The sequence below is a fragment of the Cibotium barometz genome, chromosome 23 (assembly GCF_041138505.1).
Source record: "Cibotium barometz isolate CiBa-2024 chromosome 23, ASM4113850v1, whole genome shotgun sequence".
Lineage (NCBI taxonomy): Eukaryota > Viridiplantae > Streptophyta > Polypodiopsida > Cyatheales > Cibotiaceae > Cibotium > Cibotium barometz.
The window spans coordinates 56,294,573-56,319,319 of record NC_141068.1 but is presented as its reverse complement, the minus strand read 5'-3'; the positions used below and the strand labels follow the sequence as shown (position 1 = coordinate 56,319,319).

The 24,747-nt window shown below is 48.3% G+C and overlaps 1 protein-coding gene across 1 annotated transcript in view; it reads right to left on the bottom strand.

Moving 5' to 3' along the window:
• The window catches only part of LOC147626121 (uncharacterized), an 84,970-nt gene extending 60,524 nt beyond the window's left edge, over positions 1-24,446 (bottom strand). Inside the window, exons 1-2 of the mRNA XM_086817698.1 lie at positions 23,985-24,446; positions 23,840-23,887 (exon numbers count right to left, since the gene is read on the bottom strand). Coding sequence (XP_086673824.1) covers positions 23,840-23,887; positions 23,985-24,410 — 474 coding nt within the window. The 5' untranslated portion in view covers positions 24,411-24,446. The remainder of the gene's footprint in view (positions 1-23,839; positions 23,888-23,984) is intronic.
• Positions 24,447-24,747: the final 301 nt, after the last annotated feature.

The window sequence follows — 24,747 nt, the reverse complement described above, 5'->3', positions numbered from 1 at the left end:
ACTCAAGAGTCATGAACAATGAACACTGAACATGCCATAAATAAGAGTCGTGGGCCATAGCCTACAATAGAAAATACAAAAAAGTGTGTTGTGACCACTGACTAGTCACAACACTAAGTACAAAAATGTCTAAAGTCTAGACTCTAGAGACTAGAGTCTAGACTCTAGTCCTCCTCCTCACAGAAATCACTAGGGAAAGGAATGCCCTCACTAGAGGTGCTTCCATCATCAGAGGCCAACCCAAAACTACCCTCGCTAAGGACATTGCCCTCGTCATCGTACTCGGGCTCTCTAATGCCTACAATAGAAGCATCCTCTTCTTTAGCAACAGGTGCTAAAGTGCTCCTCGAAGTCGAGCCGGAGCCACGCCTCACATATGTAGCCACCGGGGTCGAAGTAGGGCGCCGAATAGTGCATCCGCGACCTCCTACTCGTGTGCCACCTCTAGCTATGTGACCTCTACGAGTACGAGAAACTCGACCGTCAATCTCCTCTAGCTCCCTATAGAGATCGGCATATATGGCCTCCTCATCTCGATCTCGCTCCTTGTGGACACTCTTAAGAGTGTCCACTATCAACTTGAACTCGTCGACATTCACCAGAAATCAAAGTTCAAACATTTATAAATTATTAGACTTTAGTCATCATTCATGCATTTATAAATCATTATTAATGAGTCGAACTTTGAGTCGAACTTGAACTCTGCAATCCTATGAAAAATAAGAGAGTTAGAAATTAGAATGTAAGAACTAGTTAGTAGTGACGACTCTAGAGTATACACTATATATTTAATAGTCACTTGTGACAAGACTCTCAAAGCCACTTTTTGTACGTGAGCCATTTGATAACCAAATGACTCCCACCAAAAAAGTGGCCGGACCATTGACTCCCTACTCGAGCAAAGTGGGTTCGTGAAAGCGGCTCCCCTCTGATACAGAATGAGCTCTTGGAGGAAGTCTCTTTGCTCGTGGACGGGATGTATCCTTGGCAAGTAGGCATCCCGATCGGAAAGTAGCTCCTCATCGGCGAAGAGCCTTGGTACTTCGTAGGTGGGATGCAACAAGGCCGCAAGACCATGGATAGGTCTATGCATCCATCGCCACCTTCTCTCCACAAGTGCCACGATCGAATCGCGTCGCGGAGTGGGTGGAGGCTCAGTGGGATCCCTAGAATGCAAAAATTTCACTTTAAGGTTAAGTCTCTAAGGAACGAGAAAGAGATGTGAAAACGAGATTTGAAAACATGGGACATGGATTTACCTAATCCCCTCCATAGGAGTGTCGGGGTCGTCCTCATCAAGCACGGTGGTCGCACGAATCTCCGCTAGAGCCTCTCGCATGAAGTGGGTGAGTAGCCCCAATGTGGAGCCCTCCATGTCGGCCATGCGCAAAACCCTATACAAGGGAGTCACCGCAATGACAATGGCACACACCTTGCGCCAAAAGGACTCTCTCATGCATAGCCGTTGAATGGCTCGGGCCTCGTCCACACTAGTCACCAACTCCACTCTTAGCCATGCGACAAAATCCGGGGAGACCACAGTCATCTAGAGCTTCGGTTGCACGTCGTATAGCCACTCCAAGAGAAGCCACATGTAGGCAAACCGCGTGGAAGAGGGCTTCTAAAGCTCCAAGTCGCTTTGCTCGTGAAACATAGCGAGCACCTTTACCTTCTTTGTGAAGAAATTCACAATGGATAGGCCTTGTGCAACCACCCTCTTCACCCACTCTAGCTTCCCCACATCCTCCATGAGTAGGTCTAGACAATGGGAGGGACAAGGAGTCCATACAATGGATGGGAACTCCGCCTCTACCAAGCGCCCCATTTTGCGGCAATTTGATGCATTGTCTGTGATGACTTGAATGACATTTTCATGTCCGACCTACCAGTAACACTGGCAATTTGGCAAATGCAATGACATTCTTAGAAGTTAGAAGTTTGAACATAGTGCACAGTACATACCTCTATGATGGCTTGCCGGATGTGATGATAGATAAAGTCCCCCAATGTTTTTTGCCCCGTTTTTCCGATATCCACGGCACATAAGAAGTATGTGCGGAGACCGCATGAAACAAGGATGTTCATGATACCTCTCTTCTTCGGATCACTCCATCCATCCGAGAGGATAGAGCAACCATACTTCGCCCATCCTTCCTGCACAGGTGTGAGTTTGTTATTGATCCTTTGCCTCTCGTCATGAAGCACGGTAAACCAAGCTTGGACACATGTGCAAGGAGCCTTGTGACGCTACTTGTGTAACCCTTCCCGCAAAAGTTGAACGTCCATTTCCATGACCCCGAATTACCAGTAGGTTTCCCACCGGTCGTGGTATATAGGGCAAAAGCCTCATGCTTGTCCTTTCCTCCGGACCTCATTGCCAAAGCCTAAAAAGAGAAATGAAAATGAAATTGATATATTAACGTCTTCAGAAGGCCAAAATGACCTATGGAACCAAAAAGGTTACAACAATTGGTGGATCTGATACAATGTCTGTGTAAGAAAAGCTAAAAACAACTAAACAACTAACTGAAACTGAAACAACTACGAGGAAAAGTAAGGTACTAGGAGCTCCTAATGGATAACATCTGGGAGGAACTCCAGCAACAAAGGTAAGCATCATACACATCACTATCCAAAGATGTCTCTCATCGGTCGATGGCGGATATCCTCAATGTCCTCCATGGTAAGTACTCTAACTGGATGTCTCCCATGCCGTGCTAGTATGGTCCTAATCCTCTGTTGTAGTCTCCGCCGGTGTCGAGATGGACCTCTCATCTTGGGGCGCTTGGACCGCCCCAGCTCTATAGCCCGATCAATCAGTGTACCTCTGGTGCGGCTATACTCTAGGGCTAGCTGCAATCTCTGGTTGAAAGAAGTCTGTAATCTGTAGGTGTCTCTCCCTCTCAGATCCCCTCCCTCTCAAGAGACCCTCTCTATGTCTACGCAGCTCCAGCAAGTATAATCCGAGGCATCTCTGATCCTGGTATCTCATGACTCTAGAAAGTGGTCCGAAACCCTCTCTTAATAGGCAGTGAAAACGGCCTCGTATCTCATAATATACTGGACAGTGACATATGTAATGTAACTCTGTCTCTGACTCCATCTGGCACAGCTGACAAATCCTGGCCTCAGCTGATACTCCTCTGAATCTGCCAGTCTCAATCTCTAGCTGGTGTGAGGATGTGCGCATCTGACCAATAGCACACCGTACCCCATGAGAAAGATGTGTGGCTGGGTCTAATCACAAACCCATCCTCCGTGAGCTAGAGAAGATGATCTCTATAGAAAGCCATCTTCGTACCAAGCTCGTGTGTCGACTGTATCCATGTCCTCCTAGTGTCCAGCTGAGTCAAGTCCTGCCTGATAAGTCTGGTAATCTCTGCCCGTATGAGAGAGAGGGAGGGTGCATCCAGGGAGTACTGAAATGGAGGTAGCCCGTCCATACTAAAGCCATGCAGTTGGAACCAAGCTGTCATCTAAGCATACCAACATGATCCGTCTCCCTATGATGCCACCTGTCGTGAAGACTCTAGGGCTAAGTGAGCATATCTGTCTCTAGGGAGAGCCCAAGTGCTATGTATAAAGGAGACTGATCAAGTGAGTGAAAGTGACCAAAGTGTCAAAGAGCCGGAGCTTTGTTCGAGGTTCCTAAAACTGAACCTGCGAACACATCTTCTCTAGTCTCCCCAACGCTGCATAAGCTCTCGTCAATCTGGTCTCCGCTGCTCTCCTAAAGGAAAATAGTGGGCCACTAAAAACCACACCAAGGTAAGTATATGCATCTCTATACTCCACTATCTCCTGACCATATGTAAAGGTGGGTAATGACCTCCTAACCCACTGTGTTGTGGTGTTAAACACCATCACCTTGGTTTTACCAAGGTTAACAGACAATCCACTGTCCTGTGCAAACGTGTGCAATGCATCCAAATGACGCTGCATCCCCTCTCGAGCATCTGAGATCAGCACAATATCATCAGCATACAGTAACAGCAGAATCCTTGTCCCTGCTAGCTGTGCTCCTCTGTCATCCTCCCACTCTACATAGTCCGAAACCTCATCCACATACATCCCAAATAAGGTGGGAGAAAGGGGGCAGCCCTGTTTCACCCCAATAGTGGAGTGAACCATCTCAGATGTACCCTGAGTAGTACGTACCTGCCCCACAACTGTCCTGTATAAAGCCATGATTTCTCAAATCAGCTCTGTGGGCACTCCCATCTCCTGTAGTCTGCGCATCAGTCTGGCTCTCGGTTCTGTGTCAAAAGCTTTGCGGAAATCCACAAAGCAACAATAAATCCTCCTGCCATATAATCTGCCCTCCTCAATAATAGCTGTGAGTGTCAAGATATGGCCAAGAGTGGAGAAACCTCTCCTGAACCCTGCCTGCCCTGATGCACGTATGCCCTCTCTCTGTGCCCATCTACTCAACTCCTACTCAAGAATAGATGCATATAATCTAGCCAATGTGTGACCAATCATGATGGTACGATAATTCCCAGGAAGCATGGGATCCCCTGACTTGAAGATAGGCACAATCGTGGACATATTCAAAGTCTCAGGAAAACCCTCACACATGGCTCGGTTAAACATCATAGCAATAAGCTCTGCAATCATATCTCTAGCATGAATAAACTGTTCTACTACCAAACCATCATAATCATATGCTCTCCCTGTCAATAGCTTTCCTTACCATCTCAACAGTAAAGAAAGCACATGTCTCTGGGCATGGCTTCGATGGGTCTGGCAGGGGCGGCTGTCCTAGAGCTGTGTACAGGGATGCTGCATACTCACCCCAAATCTCTGTGGAGGTAATGGCTGTGCTGATGGTGAATGCTCATGGAATAGTCTCCATGCCTCGCCTGAGTCCTGACTCATAAATAACTGATACAAATCCCTCTCTAACTGAGCAAGATAAGCCCTCTTCTTCCGTCGCACTAGGTGCCGGAAGGTAATCCGTGACTGTCTGTGAGTGGTAACACCCATGAGCACCTCTCTCTATAATTTGATCCTCATCCCTCTGCACTCCTCATCATACCAACTGTTGTGGGGCATGTTCCCAGATCGTCTCCGTGTAGGCTGACTATGGGGATATGCCTTTGATGCTGCAGAATGAAGCGTCTCTATCAATATCTGAGTGAGCTCATCTAATGGCCGTCCCGGCTCCTCGGCAAGCAAGTTGCGAGAGTGTGAGGTCATCTCCAAGAAATATTCCCGTCTTCTTGAGTGTAGGACGTCTCTTCAAGAAGTCCTTCGCTTCCATGGCGGGGAAACGAATGATAAGTGCTCTCTCCTTAAAAGATTCGCCACTACCTTCTCTCCTTTCCCACTCTCCATGCCTTTGTGTGCGTGGCTTCAATGCCCATCATAGAGAAGAGCTCCTTGGTTTCCCCTTTCGCATCATCACGGTCTTTTAGACCGGACACTCGTACATGTAAGACCCGGGTCTTCCTACTTTGCTCCTCTTCAAAGGTCATGTTGATGATGGTGGGAGTGGGGATGGGTGGCGATTCTTTACCTTTCCCTTTCTTGGCGACCTCGATACATTTCTCCGCCTCGTCCACCTTCTTGCGTGTCTTTGTGATCACCTCCACCCATGAAGATGTCTTCTCTTTATGTTGCTCCTCCTCCTCTCAAATGATCCTCATTTGTTCCTTGATGGTATTCAGCTCTTCAATAAAGGAGGTGAAACCGATCCCGTCAAGTGGGAAGACTCCGTTGGACACCCACACGCTTAATAGCACAACTTTAAAACCACAAATTTGAAATGGACAACTTAATACAACTTGAAATTGAAATGAAATGAAATGGAAAGATGGACACCAGCACTGGGGCCGGAATGGGCCAATCCCCCCCCTCAATATATGATATATTTATTGGGAGTATTTAACAAATACAATGCTTGGGTTCCAAGAACCAAATGATGTCCATGTACATATGAAAACAGTACCAAACAAATATGCTCGAAGTCGACGTTCGAAGTAGATACTCGAAGCAGAACGACCACTAGCGTGGTCCAGTGACCAGTCTCTACGGTCCTGTGCTTTCACTGGACTCCGCGGAGAGCGCCTCACTGGTGTTCCGAGACCACGCACAAACAGGCGCTCTCGTACTAACGCCTGGCTCTCCCGATCTCAGCACCTTTGGACCGAGGTTCTCCAATAGAGCTTGGATTACCCGGCACCGAACGGGTGTTACCGTGGGGAATGAATCCCTTATCAGATTTAACACAAAATACTTTATTTAAATCTGAAAATTCACTTACTTGAAGGTTGCAGATTGTAGACCAATACCCGATTGCAGATTGTAGACCAATACCCGAGGTATTCGTGTGTGTAGCTACTGGAGTGGAATACCAAGATGTAGCCTCTAGAAGAAAGAAAAACACCGCCTATAGAAAGGAAGTGCAACAGCTGTTGAAGATGGCCCACGTCTGCCTGCAAGAGAACAAGGCAGTGCAGCCTGTGTGTATGCAGCCGCCTGATAGAGAGCTCACGCAGCCTTCTGGGAAAGAAAACGAGTGCAGCCGCCTGATAGAGAGCTCACGCAGCCTTCTGGGAAAGAAAACGAGTGCAGCCGCCTGTAGTGCAGAGTAAACAGCCGCCCATATGATAAACTGGCGCAGCTGCCTAGGCCAATACAACCGCCTGCAATCTGCTCAGTTGTCTTGTATAGTGGGCAGCCCACGAGTAGAGGGTACAGCCGCCACAGAAGGTACAGAAGCGCAGCCTGGGCAGCATACAGGCGACTAGATGAACAGCAGCGCAGCCAGCAGTGGCATAAACAGCAGTCAGTAGAAAAGCATGCGCAGCCAGCAGTAGCTTAAACAGTCGCCAGTGGAAAAGCATGCGCAGCCAGTCTAGCCTGTGGAGTCGCCAGCAATGATGGAGAAGGAAGCATGCGCAACCGGCTCAGCCGCCTGGGAGCAGAAGCGTAGGAGATGGTCGCTGATTCTTGATCTTCACGAAGATGGTGGAAGTGGGTAGCCGGGTTGTTCTACGCTGAAGGTGAAAGCCCTTTTTTATAAAAATTAAGGTGGAGTTAACACTATAGTGATTTCCACGCTTGCATGTGGGTGACCAGTGTGGGTAGGTGACCATGCCCACCCCCACACTCACTTAAGTGGGGCTCCCCACCTTGGCCCCTAAATGGGTGCCCAAAGGGGGTGCCCACTTTTAAGTGGGTGTGAACATTTAACCTTATAAAACAAAGGGTTAGAATTAAAGTATTAAAACAACATGTGCGATATACTTACCACCTGTTCACATGCACCAAAACTCGTCAGAAAACAGAGCAGACTTCACGACTCACTGGCAGGCGTCCCCGCTCGGTAAGTAACACGTCAAGCAGGCAAACACAAAAATACATGTCATGCGAAAACAGTTTCAAACATGCAAATCATGTGTGCATGTGCAAATAGTAACATGGACATATCTCCCGTTCATGGAGCAAGTACAAAATATCTGTCGGCACAAAACTGGCACGACGTAAAACATAAAAACCTGGTCTTCCTATGGAGTGACAGTCCCATAGGTAAGACACAGTTCCAGGCACGAGTTTCCCTATGGTGTGACAGTCCCATAGGCAAAACACGGCACGAATACTGGCTCTTCCATGGCGTGACAATCCCATGGGTCGAACACAATCCAGGTCATACACGGGTGGCACCAGTCTGGCTCCTGTCCATACGACACCATCCTGCTAACACACGGGTGGCACTAGCCTGGCTCCCGTCCATGTCAGCAAAATACTGGCCTCTTCACATGAGACACCGGCCTGGCCTCAAGTGAACGAGACACAAAAACTGGAGATGGACCAAATGGTCGGCCAATTGGTGACACGAGGGCTGAAATTTTCCATCCTCAAGCTTGCCTTTTGAAGTGGCTTCCAACTCCGGGCTGAGATTTCAGCCGCTTGACTTTTAGCATGCAATTTGGCCTCCACTAGTTCCTCCTTTAAGGCTGAAATCTCAACCTCTTGCTTGGATGTTCTCTCTTCGAGCTCTTGGATTTTGTCAAATCCCTTCTTGAATTTGGAGAGGCGGTTTATGATTGCGGTAACGGAAGAGTCGACCATCTTCTTGTTTTCTTTGATAATTGTGCCGAGCTTGTCCTCCAGCTTCACGAGCTCCTCTTTAACTCCGGTCTTGGCCATGACTTTTTGCAGAACTTCCCACAACCAATGGACTGGAAATTAATCCATGACACCAGCGCGAAACAGCAGCAGCAAGGGGGGGGGGGTGGGGGGGGGGTGTTTCAAGCCATGTAGGTGAAAGAGAAAGAGAGAAGAGATTCAGCAGAGAGAGAGTTATGTTGCTGCCTTGGGGGCCTGAGGAAGGGTGGGTGGGTAGAGGGAGGTGGAGGGACGGGCCAGCCCAGGCGGCAAGAGAGGCGGGCGAACAGCGAAGAGAGAGAGAGAGAAAGAAAGAAAGAAAGAAAGATTTTATTAACGTCTTCCAAAAGACCGAACTTGGCCTATGAGACAAATCAATGTGTACCTGTATGGGGTATCCTCTGTCATCCCAACAAAATGAAAAAGTACTGAACTAAAAAGCTGAATCTGGGTGTGCAATAAGTACAATGAGATGGAGCCTACTACTAGGAGAATGCAAAGCTATATGCATGGAGTATACAATCATGATATGCAACCTAGCTAGCTCCATCCTGTACCATACTAAGGGTATAAAATGGTATACATCAATGATGGGGGTGTCCACAGCTCCCTGAAGAACATGCCTGGGTGTGCTCTGAAGCGAGCCAGTCGCTCCGCACCCTCTCTGTGAAACTGAGCTTTGATCTCTGTCATCTCTCTCTGGTATAGGCGTGGTGTCCGAAAGCCAGGTGTCCTTTGTCTCCTGCGGGCTCTGAGTGTCTCTGCTCTCTGGAGAGTAATTCCCTACCGTGTAGGGGCTGGGAGTGGGATGGATCTCTGAAAAAATGTAGTAATCTGTGTCTATCGTCCCCCCTCTAGAGCTGTCTGAGCCTGTAATGATGTCTCTCTCTGGCGCTGTATGTCTAGAATGAATCTCCCCAGTATGCGCTGGTCTGCTGCCTCAAAGATCTGGTGTAGGGAATGTGGCTCTCTGAATAAAATGGGATCTCTCTCTCTCATGGCTGTATATGCTCTCCATCTGCATACATAATGCTCCTCACTCTCCACCTCCTCTCTGCACAATCTGCATACCCTCTCCTCTCCGGGGATCCGTGCTGCTCTGCCAGTCTCAATCTCCAATCGATGTGATGAAACTCTAAGCTGACCAAATAGCCACTCGGGAGCCGTGTGGTAAAAAGCCCTCCATGTATCTAGGCCTCTCTATAAATCCATCATCAGTGATACTCATGAAGTGATCTCTGTAGTATAGCACCTTCGGTGGAAGAGGCTGTGTAGGCGATATCCATGTCTCTCGTGTATAGAGCTGCCATAGATCCTGTCTCAATACTCTGTGGTGGTAGATGATCCATGTCTAGGCCATGAGAGAGACGGATATGTGGTGCATCCCTGTCATACTGGAATGGTGGTAGATGATCCATGTCTAGGCCATGCTGTGAGAACCAATGTGTGACTTGTGCATACCATGATCCTCTGTCTCCTGCCTCAGCCAGCTGTCTAGATGCCTCAAAAGCTCTGTATGACAATCTATCCTGTGGCATCTCTCTGAATCTGTCTAGCAGGCATATAGTCTGAAATATGGCCTCTACCATCATAGGATGGCGCAGCAAACTCTGCTCGGATAATGTCATGAGGTACTGACGGTTTGCTGCCTATCATGCGTGCCATCATGAGGACCTGTGGTCTCTCTATCTGTGTCCACCAATGGGTGGCAAGGCCTGGCGCCCATACCGCTGCTCCATACATCAATGCTGGTATGACTAATGTGTCAAATAGCCACCCCTTCGTCCGGGGCTCCTGAAAATGCGCCTGGTGGCACTGTCTCTCTAGCATAGCCAATGCTGCATATCCCCGTGTCAATCTAGCTCTGGCTGCTGAACCCATGGTGAAGCGTGTGGCTGCTCTGCAGAGAAGGTAACCCCTAGGTATAAATAGGCATGGCTTGGCTTCCATTCATTCATTCAATCCTTTCTTGGGCTGGGTCACTAGAGTAGGTTTAGATGAGGACTCTTATAAGTCAAGGCTACCTCAACCTATGGTTGCAAGACTTGGACACCTTTTTGTACATTATGAATATACTGAATACTCACCTATCACTCTCTTCTCTATCATCTATATGCATTTTGCATCAAGCATGTTCCAAGATGGTGTTTAGGGCTGAAAGAAGACTCCCACATCTTTCGCATGTGACGCACACCATGGATTGCCATGAGAATATCATGCCTGGTAAACACTCACAGCCATTGTGGGGGAAGAGGGTCTGGGGTCGGGGTCAACCACGCCGGAGGAATGGCAAAGTCGATGTCGAGGCTGAGTCTGTCTCTGCACCGGATCCCAGTCAGGCCTCTCGTCAAGCACGGGAGGGGGGGGGGGGGCAGGGGGGCACGGCTGCTTGAATGTCTATAAATAGGATCATTAGGCATTCATTAGAATCATCATTCAATGATCAAGAGATTAGAATCATCATTCAAAGATCAAGAGGATCCATTTGCCAGAGTCTGCAAGGTAGCAAGGACACAGTGGTGGATCAGCAAGAGCTTCCCTTGTCCGATTGCAAGTAGAGGGTTGCAAGGATCTTTGGTATGCATCATGAATCTGTGAATCAGCAAGATCATTGTATATATATATATATCATGCTTTAGCAATATACAGTAGATTAGGTCCATCTCTCCTTCTCTTCTGTGTCTTTGCTAAACATAGGATTAGCGTTTCTCTCCTTCTCTTCCGTCTTTGCTAAACATAGGATTAGCATTAATCTTCTTTGCTTAGCGTTAATCATGAGCAGAAGACATGGCCATCACTTTGTTGTCCCACTTGCCTGCCCAGTATTCTGCTTTCTACTCCTCGTTGATTACGAGTGGCAGGCTCAGCACCATTACCTGGGAGGAGCTTGTGCCAATGGTCTTGGACCAGGAGGAACGTTTTACGAACCCTCCTCACAGTGGCGGTTCGGAGGCCGTAATTGGCCAACGGTCGAAAGGCCGGAATAACAATAAGGGCAAAGGGAAGTCTTCACCGGAGAAGTCTTCTGAGAAGAAGCCTGACTCAGAACGAGAGAAGCTGAAGGCCGAAAGATCTTGCAATGATTGTGGCGAGAAAGGCCACTATTGGAGGAAGTGTCCTAAGCGGACAGGGAAGAGTGCTGATTCCTCAGCCTCAGCTCTGCAAAGACTCCTGCACTTAGAGATGATGGACTCCGACGCTTCGTCGTCTTCGAGCGAGGAGGCAGTTGGCTTCACTGCGAAGGATACCCGGGAATGGATTCTTGACAGTGGTGCTGATGCAATGGATGAATGATGTGCAATGTACAGAATGCTTTCTGATGCAAACCCTAAGGTTTCTACTGACTATATGTATGCATGAATGTGTCTCTTTAAGTGGGGTAAGGGACTTAGACTGACTGATTGACTTGCTATGGTTGAGAATGACCTATGTAGCTCGTGCCTGACTTATCCTGGACTGAGGATTACAATGGGGTCACGATGTACGACAAATATCATCCTGAATGGAACTAATAGTGTTACAATGTTGCACTGATGATGATGAGCCAGTTTGTCACCATGCACTACAGTGCAGAGTGCATGTGACGACATGACAATGACCTAAGCTCTGATACCAATGTAACATGCATTGCAGAGGATATCTCCTTCCCAGCCTGGAGGACTTCCTGCTGAAGGGCTTGCAGCTTGTTAATGTGTTCCCGCATCGTCGAGGACTTTGCAGGGTTCATAACCCGCATCTGCACTTCCAAGGAGATCCTCTTCATGGGTGATACCCTGTTATAAAGAGAAGCCAACTGCTCCCATATGCCTCTGGCCAGCGTCATGTGCTTAACATGATTGATCACTTATGGTGTACAATTGAGGAAAATAAATGACCGGACCCTGGCGTTGTCACGATCCCACATGTGTGCCTGTGCCTCTCGGTCCTTCTTCATCGATAGTAACTCCCCTTCCTTTGCTTCCGGCCGTGGAACCCCGATGATGATGAAATCAGCAAGATCATATGACTCTAGCACAGACTCCATCATAACCTTCCAGATGCCATAATTGTTCCCGTCCAACTGACGGTCCACAGGGAACGTGGGGAGAGTCGGAATCTTCACGTGCTTCTCAGCCATCTCTAGTAAATTTGCCATCGTGGGGATGAAACTGAAAAGGGTGAGTGGGTGGGGAAAAAAAACTCTAAAACCTGCAAGTGGCTGTCCAGCACCTTAGCCCGCCTTCCTCTTGCAACTTCTCTTCCCGAAGAGTCCAAAACAGTCCACCAATCAGCAACCTAACTATCCCCCTCTTGCTCAGAAAACTCCCAAGATCTATCACGAGCCTAGGGCTCTGATACCATGTCAGAATATGTAGCGGAAATGATAACCAAACTTGGGTTCACAAGAGCAAGTAGAGTGCAGAAAATAGACAGCACAAGAGACACAGAGATATAGGCGTGTAAACTCTTCTCTATACACAAGATCCCGCAGAAAACTGTATGATACAATGGTGAGGAGCATGGGGCCTATTTATATGCCCCATGGATGCAGTCGGCCAGCACTAGAGGCTCTCCACGACTGCATAAAGCAGGTCGGCCAGCACAATATCTCCACGACTGTATAAAACCAGGTCGGCCAGCATAAAAGTCTCCACGACTGCAGCATAGGCAGTCGGCCAGCCACCAGGAGCACATGAGGTGCAGTCGGCCAGCACCATGGGCTCCTGCCAACATCTGGCATCCATCCACACCATGGAAAAATGGGAAAAAATAGGAAAAAAATACGGGGAGCGAGGAAAAATGATAAAACACCTATACAGGGTGGGCACACCCACAACAGAGGCCCTGGTGTATAAAAATAGACAGGAGATGACTTCTAACAGAAACACCTTAGCAAGTGTCACGTGCATCCCGCACTTGGATGCCACGTGGACATTCTGTACAGAAGGTGCAGGACTTGGGATGGTGAACTGGTCCCATGTGAGCCCAGTCCGGGACGAGTCAGCCAGGGATCCATCTCAGTCGTCCGAGGTCAGGTGTGCATTGTCCTGCACATGAGTCCAAGGTCAGGTGTGCATTGTCCTGCACATGAAGCAGTGCCAGTCCGCGCTGTGAGTCTCCCTCTGGAATGATGTCGGATGTGCTGTGTATCTGGTTTGCAACTGGATGCCAGACATCTGTAGGCATGTAGTTTGCATGTAGAGTTGGGGTCAGCCCATAGGGCTACCCCAGGACAAGGGTTTGCATGTGCATACTTAGATGGGCATGGGGGAGGTGTAGAACCACCCCCAAGGGGCCAGGAGGGCCCAAGACTTTGCCCACCAGCCAAGGCAAGGGCTGGAGGGGCAGTCGGCCAGCTCCAGAGCCTCTGGACAGGCAGCCGACAGAGGGTAAAGACCCTAGAACAGAAGGCGGCCAGGTGTAGGGGCAGTCCCCACCCCTCTGCGTTGAATGCCCAGCAGCCAGAGTGCTGTCCCAGGGTCATGCGCAGGCTGGACAGGGGCTAAACCAGTGAGAAAACACTTTATTGAGTGTGAAAGCATTTTAATGATGAAACTCAGTCGTGGGGCTGTTATGAGCAGGCCGACTGGATGATAGGAGGGGTATAAAAGCCCAAGTCATAAATTCATTTCATCCATCTCATATTTCACCAAGAGCTCCAAGCATTCAAGGGCCAGGACAGCCAAGGGTTTGCTAAAGCAAAGGGGTGAAGGACTGAAGGTCAAGGGCAGGTTTTCCAGCCAAGAAAAGGTCAAGTACTTTGTATTTGTTTCAGATTTACATCATTCTAATAAAGCAAATACACCATCCGTGGTGGGGGCCCTACAGAGGGTAATTGGGACCCAATATTGTGTCCTCTCCATCTTCCCCTTCTCTCTCTATTTTCTGCACATTGTCTTACAGTTTGTGCGTTAATTCCGTCGCGAAAAGAGTGCTGTTTTCTGAGTTTTGAAGTACCGATCCTTCTCCGAAGCTTCCGCATATTACAGTGGTATCAGAGCCTACTTCAAGGACGAAGATTCAGCAAAGAAAACCAGAAAATTTTTTCGCTCGTGTGGTTGGTTTTTAGACGCCGGTGGACTACCCCTTTCGGAGTGACTCCTGTCCCTCGAAGGACGGTTGGTTTTTAGCCTCCGGAAGCCTCCGGAAGTCTCCCACACAGATAGTGGATGGTCAGATTGCGTTCCGGAAAGGAACTGCATTTTCCCGCTATGGCGAGCTTTGGCGACGAGAGAGAACCAGAACCATGGGACCAGAGTGCACCAGGCAGCCCAGCTAGGGCACCCGGCTTGAGTGTACAAGACATGTTCCAGCAGATGATGCGAGCAATCGCAGACCAGACAACCAAGTTGGACGAGCAGAAGGCGCGGATTTTGGCTCTGGAGGAGCGTTCTCGCTCTCCAGCGTCACGTTTTCCATCTCCTCCTCCCTCTCCTTCCGTACCCCAGATACCAGATCCTCGTCACAGGGACCCTCTCGAGGGGTCACAGCCGCAGTCAAGCTCCTTGCTTGAGATGCAGATACGGGCATTGGAGATTCGACAACGAGAAGACGAAGCCATGCGACGAGTGGAACACGAGCGTTACCTCCGAGCTTTGGACGCCAGATTGACACCGGCGGCACCCTCGAATCATTTTCCCGAGAAAATGAACTTCAGTAAGTATAATGGTAAACTCGATCCCACTACTCTGTATTCATGGTTACATCAATTTGAAGCTTACTTTGCCGCAGTTAGGAAATCAGATATTGACAAAGTGATCTTAGCCAGTTGGTATTTGGAAGGTGAGGCCATTCCTTGGTGGACTCAGTGGGCTCATGCCCACACCAGATCAGGTATGGCAGCTTATGGGTGGGACGAGTTCGTCCGTGACCTTAAGCAGCGGTTTTTACCGCCCCACTACCTTGAGCGACTCGAAGACGAGTTCAGGGGAGCGCGTCAGAACGCGCAACCAGTCCTTCAGTTTGCCAATAGAATTTCGACCTTGTGTCTACAATTAGGCTTATCTGATGCGGACAAGAAAGGGCAGTTTTTGTATGGCCTGGACACGCATATCCAATGGGAGGTGCGTATGTTTAGACCAGCCACCTTTGAGGACGCACTCTCGCTTGCGCAGAGTGCAGAACTGAAACACAATGGTGGCAAGCCCAAGACTTCCCAACCGGCTTCTCCCAAGGCGAACGCCTCGGGGGGCAAAAGCCAGAACCAGACGGGGTCTTCCCCAGGACAGAGCCCGGGAGCCTCTGGCTCCAAGAACTCGAACAATGCGTCTAAGCTTACTCCAGACCAGAAAGCGGAGGCAGGCAAGACAGGTGGCAAGTTGAGTGCTGAGGAGCTTGCTCAGTACAGGAAGGAGGGTAGATGTTACTTTTGTCACACAAAAGGACATACTTCTCGGGATTGCCCGAAGAAGCCTCCAAAGCCCGCCGCCGCCTCCACCGCTTCCGTGGTGAGCACAGCTCCCACACAGACCCCAGTGGCTACCCCTAGTTCTTCAACCCCCGGTGCTTCAGTTGGAGCAATTATTAGCCGGGAGCTCGAAGATAAGCAGAAGGGCGCCCATGACCAGGAGTATGAGCGCAACGAATTGCTCAAGTCCTTTGGCTACATAGGTGGCCAGAGAGTCGTTGTCTTGTTTGACAGCGGCAGCACGGAGGATGTGATCACGGAAGAGGCCGCTAGGCGTGCCCGCTTCGAGCTAACTCCGGTGGACAAACAAGTTGAGGGTTTTAGCACAGGTATGACTACGAGCGTCAAGTATGAAGCTCTAGGTGCTAAATTAGTCATTCAGGGCATAGAGTTTGTGCGTGATTTTATGGTTGCCCCTCTTGTAGGAGCAGACATAATTCTGGGTATCCAGTGGTTTCACAAGTTTCTTCCTGATGTCAAGTGGGACAAGCACACGTTCCAGATTGATCGGAATGTGTCAAACACCCCAGTGACCATTAAGTGTGAGCCAGGTATTCCAAACTTTCCGCTCATAAGCCACTTGCAGGCTAAGCGAGCAGTTAGGAAAGGCGCACAGTGTGCGATGATTTACGTCCAGACAGCCCAGACGGTGGCCAGTGCTTCCGAGAAGTACTCGGTTCTCCATGCAAAGTTCCAGAAGATTTTTCTTCGGGACAGTCTCCCTCCCCAGCTTCCCCCGTCCAGACCGGAGGATCACAAGATTGACCTCCTCCCAGGCTCGGAACCCCCGAGCAAGTTTCCGTATCGCCTTTCTAAGGCAATGGAATCGGAGTTGGACCGCCAACTCCAAGAATTGTTGCAAGCTGGCTTCATCCGCCCCAGCGTGTCGCCATTTGCAGCACCGATCTTATTTGTCAAGAAGAAAGATGGGTCTTCTCGGTTGTGTGTCGATTATCGTGCACTCAACAAGCTGACTATCAAGAGCAGATTCCCGATGCCTCGAATTGACTATATTCTCGAGAGGCTGAATGGAGCTAAGGTGTTCTCTAAATTGGATTTAAAGAGTGGGTACCACCAGGTTCGGATTGTTGAGGGGGACATCTCCAAGACAGCTTTCCGTACAGAACGGGCCCACTATGAATTTGTGGTCATGCCATTTGGTTTGACGAACGCCCCAGCTACATTTAACCGCATGATGATGCGTATTTTCCGGGAGTTGATTGGAGTGTGTGTGTTCATATTTCTGGACGACATACTCATATTTTCAGCTACAGTTGAGCAGCATGACATTGATGTGGAGAAAGTCCTTAAGTTGCTGGAAAGCAACGAGCTCTATATCAATGAAAAGAAGTCAGAATTTTATCTGTTCCAGGTACATTACTTGGGATATATAATCAGTGCCGAAGGCATTCGACTTGATCAGGCTAAAGTGGCCGAGATTGTTAACTGGGAAGTACCTCAGACTGCTTATGACATTAGATCATTTGTGGGTATATGCCAGGCATATTCCACCCACATTGACAAGTTTTCTGATCTCTCGGCAGACCTCACCGATCTGCTAAAGGGAGTGAAAACAAGGAGGCAAAAGATTCGAATGACTCCACAAGCGTTGGAGGCATTCCAGAACCTCAAGGTGGCTTTATCAGAAGCGCCTTGTTTAGCCCTTGCCTCGTGGGACGAACCATTTCAGGTGATCACCGATGCGAGTAACATCGCAATTGGAGGTGTATTGCAACAAAATGGTCATCCAGTAGCTTACATGTCTCGTAAGTTACTGCCCGCCGAAAAGAATTACTCAGTCTACGATCGTGAACTCCTAGCAGTCATTCAGGCCTTGAAACATTGGAAACATTTCCTGTATGGCCGTGACTTCGAGGTTCGCACTGACCATCAGGCATTGCGCTGGATTCAGACAATGCCAAGTGCACAGTGGAGTGATCGACAACACCGCTGGAGTCAAATATTCCAGCAGTTTGGTGGCATGATTGAGTACCTTCCAGGAAAGGCCAATCCAGTGGCCGATGCTTTGAGCAGGAAGGGACAAGTATCTGCGATTCAGACCACTAGACTTGACCTTGTTGGTACAGGACTAGAAGACATGAAGCACACGTACGCGGATTCCGAGGAATTCGGTACACAGTGGGAACAGGCATTGGATGCCACAGGACCATGCCATTTTCTGATACGTGATGGTTGGCTTTACTACAAAGGCCGACTGTGTGTCATGAATTCATTCCGGGCAGCTCTTCTCCATGATGCCCATGACGCCATTACAGGTGGTCATAGGGGCATGAATTCGACTCTGGAGAAGTTAGAACGGCAATACTATTGGCCAAAGATGAGGCGTGATGTGTTTACTTATGTACAACGCTGTGACATTTGTCAAAAGGTGAAAGCTCCTCGTGGAAAGAAGATAGGGTTGTTACAGCCTTTGCCAATTCCTGAGGGTCCTTTCCAAGACATTTCGATGGACTTTGTCACAAATCTGCCTCCCAGTCCGAGTAAGCGTAATACACAGTGTTTGACTATTGTTGACAGGTTCAGCAAATTTGTGATGCTTATTCCTTGCAGGGCCAATGTGACCGCCGAGGATGCTGCCCAGCTATTCATTCGGCATTGGTACCCGATTGGTGGGATTCCTAGGACCATAGTGTCAGACCGAGATGCCAAGTTTACCAGTCATTTTTGGAGGGCATTGTTTGATAATTTTGGTACTAAGTTGAATTTTTCCAGTGCATTCCACCCACAGACAGATGGCCAGACAGAGATATACAACCAGTTGGCCTTTGATGTGCTGAAGTGTTATGTCCACGATCAGCAAGGTAAGTGGGAATCGTTTTTGCCTTTAGTTCAAGCTGTTCTGAATGACTCTTTTTCTTCAGCTATTGGCAGGACTCCATATGAGGCAGCGTTTGGAAGGCCTTTCCAGTCGTTGTTAACCAGGACATCGTCTTCAGTACCGGAGGCGAACAGAGTGACGGAGTCTTACCAGGAGATCCTAGAGTCCGTCAAAGACAGATTGGCTAAAGCGCAAGAGGCCTACACTCGACAGGCCAATAAAGACCGAAGGGACATTAAGTTTTCGGAAGGAGATTGGGTATATCTTCGGATTATGAAGCAAAGATTAAAGCAAGTGGGCAAGCGATGCCCAAAGTTGTCTTTCAGGAGCTTCGGACCATTCCCTATCCGGAAAAAGATTACTGAGGTGTCTATGCAGTTAACGCTACCTCCAAGTTGGACTATGCACGATGTATTTCATGTCAGTTGGTTAAAGCCATATGCAGGTCCACCCCCTTCAGAGGTCAAAGACGAAGCGGAACCAGACATCATTGATGACGCTGAGGTAATGGTTCCAGAACAGATCCTTCTGCACCGTTTCAAGCATGGCTCAGGCTGAAGACTACGACAGTTCCTCACGAAGTTTCAGGACCGAGGAACTCATGAAGCGGTATGGCTCGACAAAGAATTTTTCGAAGATTATCCGGCTTTATTGACGGATTATTTGGAGGCTATGCAGCTTCCGTCAAGTTAAGCAGAAGGGGATGTCACGTGCATCCCGCACTTGGATGCCACGTGGACATTCTGTACAGAAGGTGCAGGACCTGGGATGGTGAACTGGTCCCATGTGAGCCCAGTCCGGGACGAGTCAGCCAGGGATCCATCTCAGTCGTCCGAGGTCAGGTGTGCATTGTCCTGCACATGAGTCCAAGGTCAGGTGTGCATTGTCCTGCACATGAAGCAGTGCCAGTCCGCGCTGTGAGTCTCCCTCTGGAATGATGTCGGATGTGCTGTGTATCTGGTTTGCAACTGGATGCCAGACATCTGTAGGCATGTAGTTTGCATGTAGAGTTGGGGTCAGCCCATAGGGCTACCCCAGGACAAGGGTTTGCATGTGCATACTTAGATGGGCATGGGGGAGGTGTAGAACCACCCCCAAGGGGCCAGGAGGGCCCAAGACTTTGCCCACCAGCCAAGGCAAGGGCTGGAGGGGCAGTCGGCCAGCTCCAGAGCCTCTGGACAGGCAGCCGACAGAGGGTAAAGACCCTAGAACAGAAGGCGGCCAGGTGTAGGGGCAGTCCCCACACCTCTGCGTTGAATGCCCAGCAGCCAGAGTGCTGTCCCAGGGTCATGCGCAGGCTGGACAAGGGCTAAACCAGTGAGAAAACACTTTATTGAGTGTGAAAGCATTTTAATGATGAAACTCAGTCGTGGGGCTGTTATGAGCAGGCCGACTGGATGATAGGAGGGGTATAAAAGCCCAAGTCATAAATTCATTTCATCCATCTCATATTTCACCAAGAGCTCCAAGCATTCAAGGGCCAGGACAGCCAAGGGTTTGCTAAAGCAAAGGGGTGAAGGACTGAAGGTCAAGGGCAGGTTTTCCAGCCAAGAAAAGGTCAAGTACTTTGTATTTGTTTCAGATTTACATCATTCTAATAAAGCAAATACACCATCCTTGGTGGGGGCCCTACAGAGGGTAATTGGGACCCAATACTGTGTCCTCTCCATCTTCCCCTTCTCTCTCTATTTTCTGCACATTGTCTTACAGTTTGTGCGTTAATTCCATCGCGAAAAGAGTGCTGTTTTCTGAGTTTTGAAGTACCGATCCTTCTCCGAAGCTTCCGCATATTACAGCAAGCTTGGATATGGAGTTAGGAAGGAGAGAGTGCAGAAAATACAACCCAAATGCCCTCGTGAAGGAGGCGCCTATCTCTAGAGAGGAGTGAGGTGGTGAGTTGTCTAGTGTAGGTGACAGGCAGGTGCTTTGTGGAGCAAGCTAGAGTGGACACATGGCTGGTTACTCCCTTTGTACAAAGGGGATAAGGTCTGGGCGGTGGACATTGTGTTTTGTCCACCTCGGGACATCAGTGTGTGTGAACACCGAGCTGGTCATAATTTATAAGTGAGTTTTGGTCGCCCAAAACTTAATGAAGTGTATACACACTCACTTATAAATTAATGCTAACTCCTAAGGCTAGGTTTATGACCAATACTTACCACCTGTCACATGCCACATAACCATGTCAGCAGACAGTTTCACACGCACAATTCGCGGGCGGGCGTCCCCTTACCCGGAACTACACATTGGTCAAAGCAAGCATGAAAACAACATGCAATTTCAATTGCAAGCAAACACATAAAGATGCTGCAGCATTGGTATGGACAATCCTTGTTCATGAGACTATACCAAAATAGATGTGCTCCAGGCAAGTACACGAAGTACCAAACCCAATGGAACACCAATCCACCAAGCATTTCCGGGCATGTACATAGAGGCACAAGTCCCAACGGAAAGCCAAGTCCACAGTATCACATGAGTGGCATCAATCCCCGGCATACACAACTGCCATGGACACCAGTCCAATGTACATACATGATGAGAAAGCACGGGTGGACCAATTGGGTGGCCAAATGGTGACACACACACACATAAGAGCATATATTCACACAAAGGCCTTTGTACTGAGTTTCTGTCAAACCTCCGGAGATGCAGGGCAGACTCAGCCATAATGAAGCCTAGCACTAACGGAAGTAACAAATAGAAAGAATTAGTACAGCAAATAAGTAGTTAATATGGCAAATGCACCGCTAAAGTTTTGTGCATGCTGAATTAGATTTTGTGGGCAAAATTATGGCTTGCGTTTTAGATTTTGTAGACAAAATTAGAGCTTGCGTTCTTGCGTTAAATTTGTGTTTTTGCATTAGCTTTTCGCTCATTTTCACCATAGTAAAGTGCTAGAAAGTCTAGATTTCAGCCTAGCCTGATCCTAAGGGAGTTTAGAAAGCATGTAGAACTCTAGGTTTAGTGTTTTTGGGCTGATTATGTTGGAAGGTTGGCGATTTCGAGCGTGTGTTCTATGGCTAGAAGGTGCCTTGGATTATCCCATAAGTGGAAGCATGGGAAGTTGAAGAGCCATATATAGGCTAGAGTGGCACCTTGTCATAGTCATCTCCTCCGGCCAGTGTTTTGGAAGGCAGCTCGCCGGGAGATGGGAGCCCGGTGGAGGGATGCTGCATGCCCATTGGGGGTGTTCGTGGTGCTCGATGGTGATGCGTCTCCTACGTGCGTTAGTCTTCCGCTATGCATTCTGACATGGTATCAGAGCCTGGGCGCGTGTGGTCCTCGGCGGCCCAAGCGCGTGTGGTCCTGGGCGACCCCCTCGCGCCTCGGTGGCTTGCGGAGCTCAAAGGGAGGGTGTTGGAAGGTTGGCGATTTCGAGCATGTGTTCTATGGCTAGAAGGTGCCTTGAATTATCCCATAAGTGGAAGCATGGGAAGTTGAAGAGCCATATATAGGCTAGAGTGGCACCTTGTCATAGTCATCTCCTCTGGCCGGTGTTTTGGGAGGCAGCTCACCGAGAGATGGGAGCCCGGTGGAGGGATGCTGCAGTGCCCATTGGGGGTGTTCATGGTGCTCGATGGTGATGCGTCTCCTACGTGCGTTAGTCTTCCGCTGCACATTCTGACAGATTACAACTGGAAAAACAGCAAAACAATATTATGAGTTCAAAGGCAATGGATGACGACTTTCTCGAGACTTTATCCAATGAAGAGTTAAAGCATGATTATGAGACTATGCAAAGTCATTGGAGACGGGAAGATGAAGAACGATACAAAAGGGAACAAGAACGCTATGCCCAGTATGAACAACTCATTGCCGGGTTTAGGCAACAACTCATAGAAGAGGTCAGTTGGCAATGCGAGAAAGAAGCACATCAAGTAAAGCTTCACGAAGAGGCGTGTCAAGCCAGCTTCTGTACGAGCAAAGATGGGCACAGTTCATGGCAGTATCAACAAAGGTCAAGAAGGAATCACCTAGGATTGTGAAGCAGCCCATGACCAAGAGCGTTTACCCAACAAAAAGAGAGCTTCTAATAGAAGAGTTCTCGGGGGACGTGATCACAGAAAGAGATGTTTCCAAGGAGGTGCCATTACCCGGGATGCACATGCCAGAACTAGAACCAGAGCCAAAGCTAGTGCCGGAAGACAAATCAGAACCACAGATCGAGCAGGTGGATCTTTCCAAATCCTATTTGGAGGAGGGTGTTCACATGCACAAGAAAAAAAACTTCTAAAGAGGGAAAATGTGCCCTAGCTAGTCCTAGAGTGTTCACACACCACTGCCCACGACAGATGTCTGCAAAAAGCATTGATGGAAAGTCCGGCAGCTCCATGCTTATCACGGGCACTCTCTCCCGAGTGTGACGTGGACATGCTTCTACCCATTGGCCAACTCAAAGGTCAAGTAAATGGCCGGATTTATGTGTCTGTAAGGACTAATGTGCAAGATATTTGTAATATTGTCCAAGCGCCCAATGAGCAGACCACTGTGAATAGAGTTATTGGATTATTGTGTGAACACACTTAGTGGGACATCATTATTAGGGTTGGTAGAGTTGGTAGCCAACTTACCAACATTAGACACTATAAATAGGAATCTAGGCCTTAGCCATATTCAAGATATTTGTAATATTGTCCAAGCGCCCAATGAGCAGCCCACTGTGAATAGAGTTATTGGATTATTGTGTGAACACACTTAGTGGGACATCATTATTAGGGTTGGTAGAGTTGGTAGCCAACTTACCAAGATTAGACACTATAAATAGGAGTCTAGGCCTTAGCCATATTCATTCATTGATCATCACTGAGCCCTTGAGAGCTCAGGAGTAGTACTACCCGTGAGTATCTCTATTCAGCATTGTACATATTTCGTGTTTGTAATACATGATAGGTTAGGTCGTATCTCTCTACTGTGTACTAGGCATGAAGAAGAAGTAGTTTGTGCATGGGTTTAAGTCTTTGATCATGCGCTAATGGCAATCGATCAATTCATAAACGCACTTTCGCAAGCACCCATGTTACAATGCTTTTGCCAAAACAAGTTGACCACCTCAGATAGGGTCGTGGCATCATCACATGTTGGCAAAATAGCAGCTTCTAGGTGGCGAACAGGTGGTGAATCTTCTTCACGCCGTTTTTTGGTTTCATAGTTAGGCTTAAAGACTTTTTTTTTTAATTTACCTTTCAAAACCTTATTACTAAGGTTTATGCCAAGCGTAAGGGGTGCTCACATGCCCCACACAAAAGTTACCCTTTTCACACTTAAAACATGCTATATATATATATATATCATTTGAAACCTGATGCCAAGCTCTGTCTCCTAGCCCATGTTCCCATGCAAATGGTCCATCTCCATAAATGTCCCTTTACAGGCTCACAACTAGGGGATGACCATGGCTTAAAATAGCATTTTTAACAATACTGACATATAAATATGTGTAGCACGTGTGGGTGCGTGTCTGTGTGTGTGTTTTGCGAGGGAGGGGGAATGATCATTACCTTTTTCGGCATGTGGCCCAAAAGCTCCATCATTAAGGCTAAATGATCCTGAAAAGAGAAGCACGAGATACATTAGAGAAAAATCTTCTATTCAAACAAGGTCTTGCTCATGGTCAAACACATACCAGACTTTGCCAACACATACCTCATCACGGTCAAAGTCATCGCCGCCGTGTGGATCAAACAAGAAATCACCAGTTGCAAGCTCAAACACGATGCAGGCAAATGACCACATGTCAGCTGACGTGGAATACTTGGCACCAAGCAAAACCTCCGGACAGCGATATTGCCGTGTCTGTATGTCATCTGTGAACTGCTTGTATGTCCAGCAAGCATTACCCAAGTCCACTATCTTACAATGAAGATCTAGAGACCCAAGGTCTCTCTTGCGCCACGAGTGGGCCCCCTTTTTGCGTGCCTTCTTGGGACGAGGCGCAATCCGACCCTTTGAGCTTTCACCAAGTTGGTCAATAGAATTCTGAGACTCCTCATTTACTAGGCTAGTTGTGTCCGAATCACCCTCATCCTCGCCCACCTGACCATTTCCCTGCTGAAAGCTCCCATCCTTCATCTCATTTTCAAGTGCATTTACACCATCCTTTTTTACTCTCCGGCATGCTTGCCTCTATACTCCATACTCATTGGTAAGAGTATTGTAGGCGGGTTCCGTTTGGTTTTAGTCCTTCCCTAAAATCTTAACCACCAACATAATTTTTAATCTTACACTTCAAGTGGGAACACAAATGACACAAACAGAGCACGGAGACATGCCCTTAAAAATTACTTAAGCAAAGAAATCCCGAGAGTGCACACTCGCTCTCCACACAGATCACTTAAGCAATGGTTTACACATAGCTCGACTCTACCATTTACAATAAAGGTTTGCAATAGGGGAAATTTTGATGAAG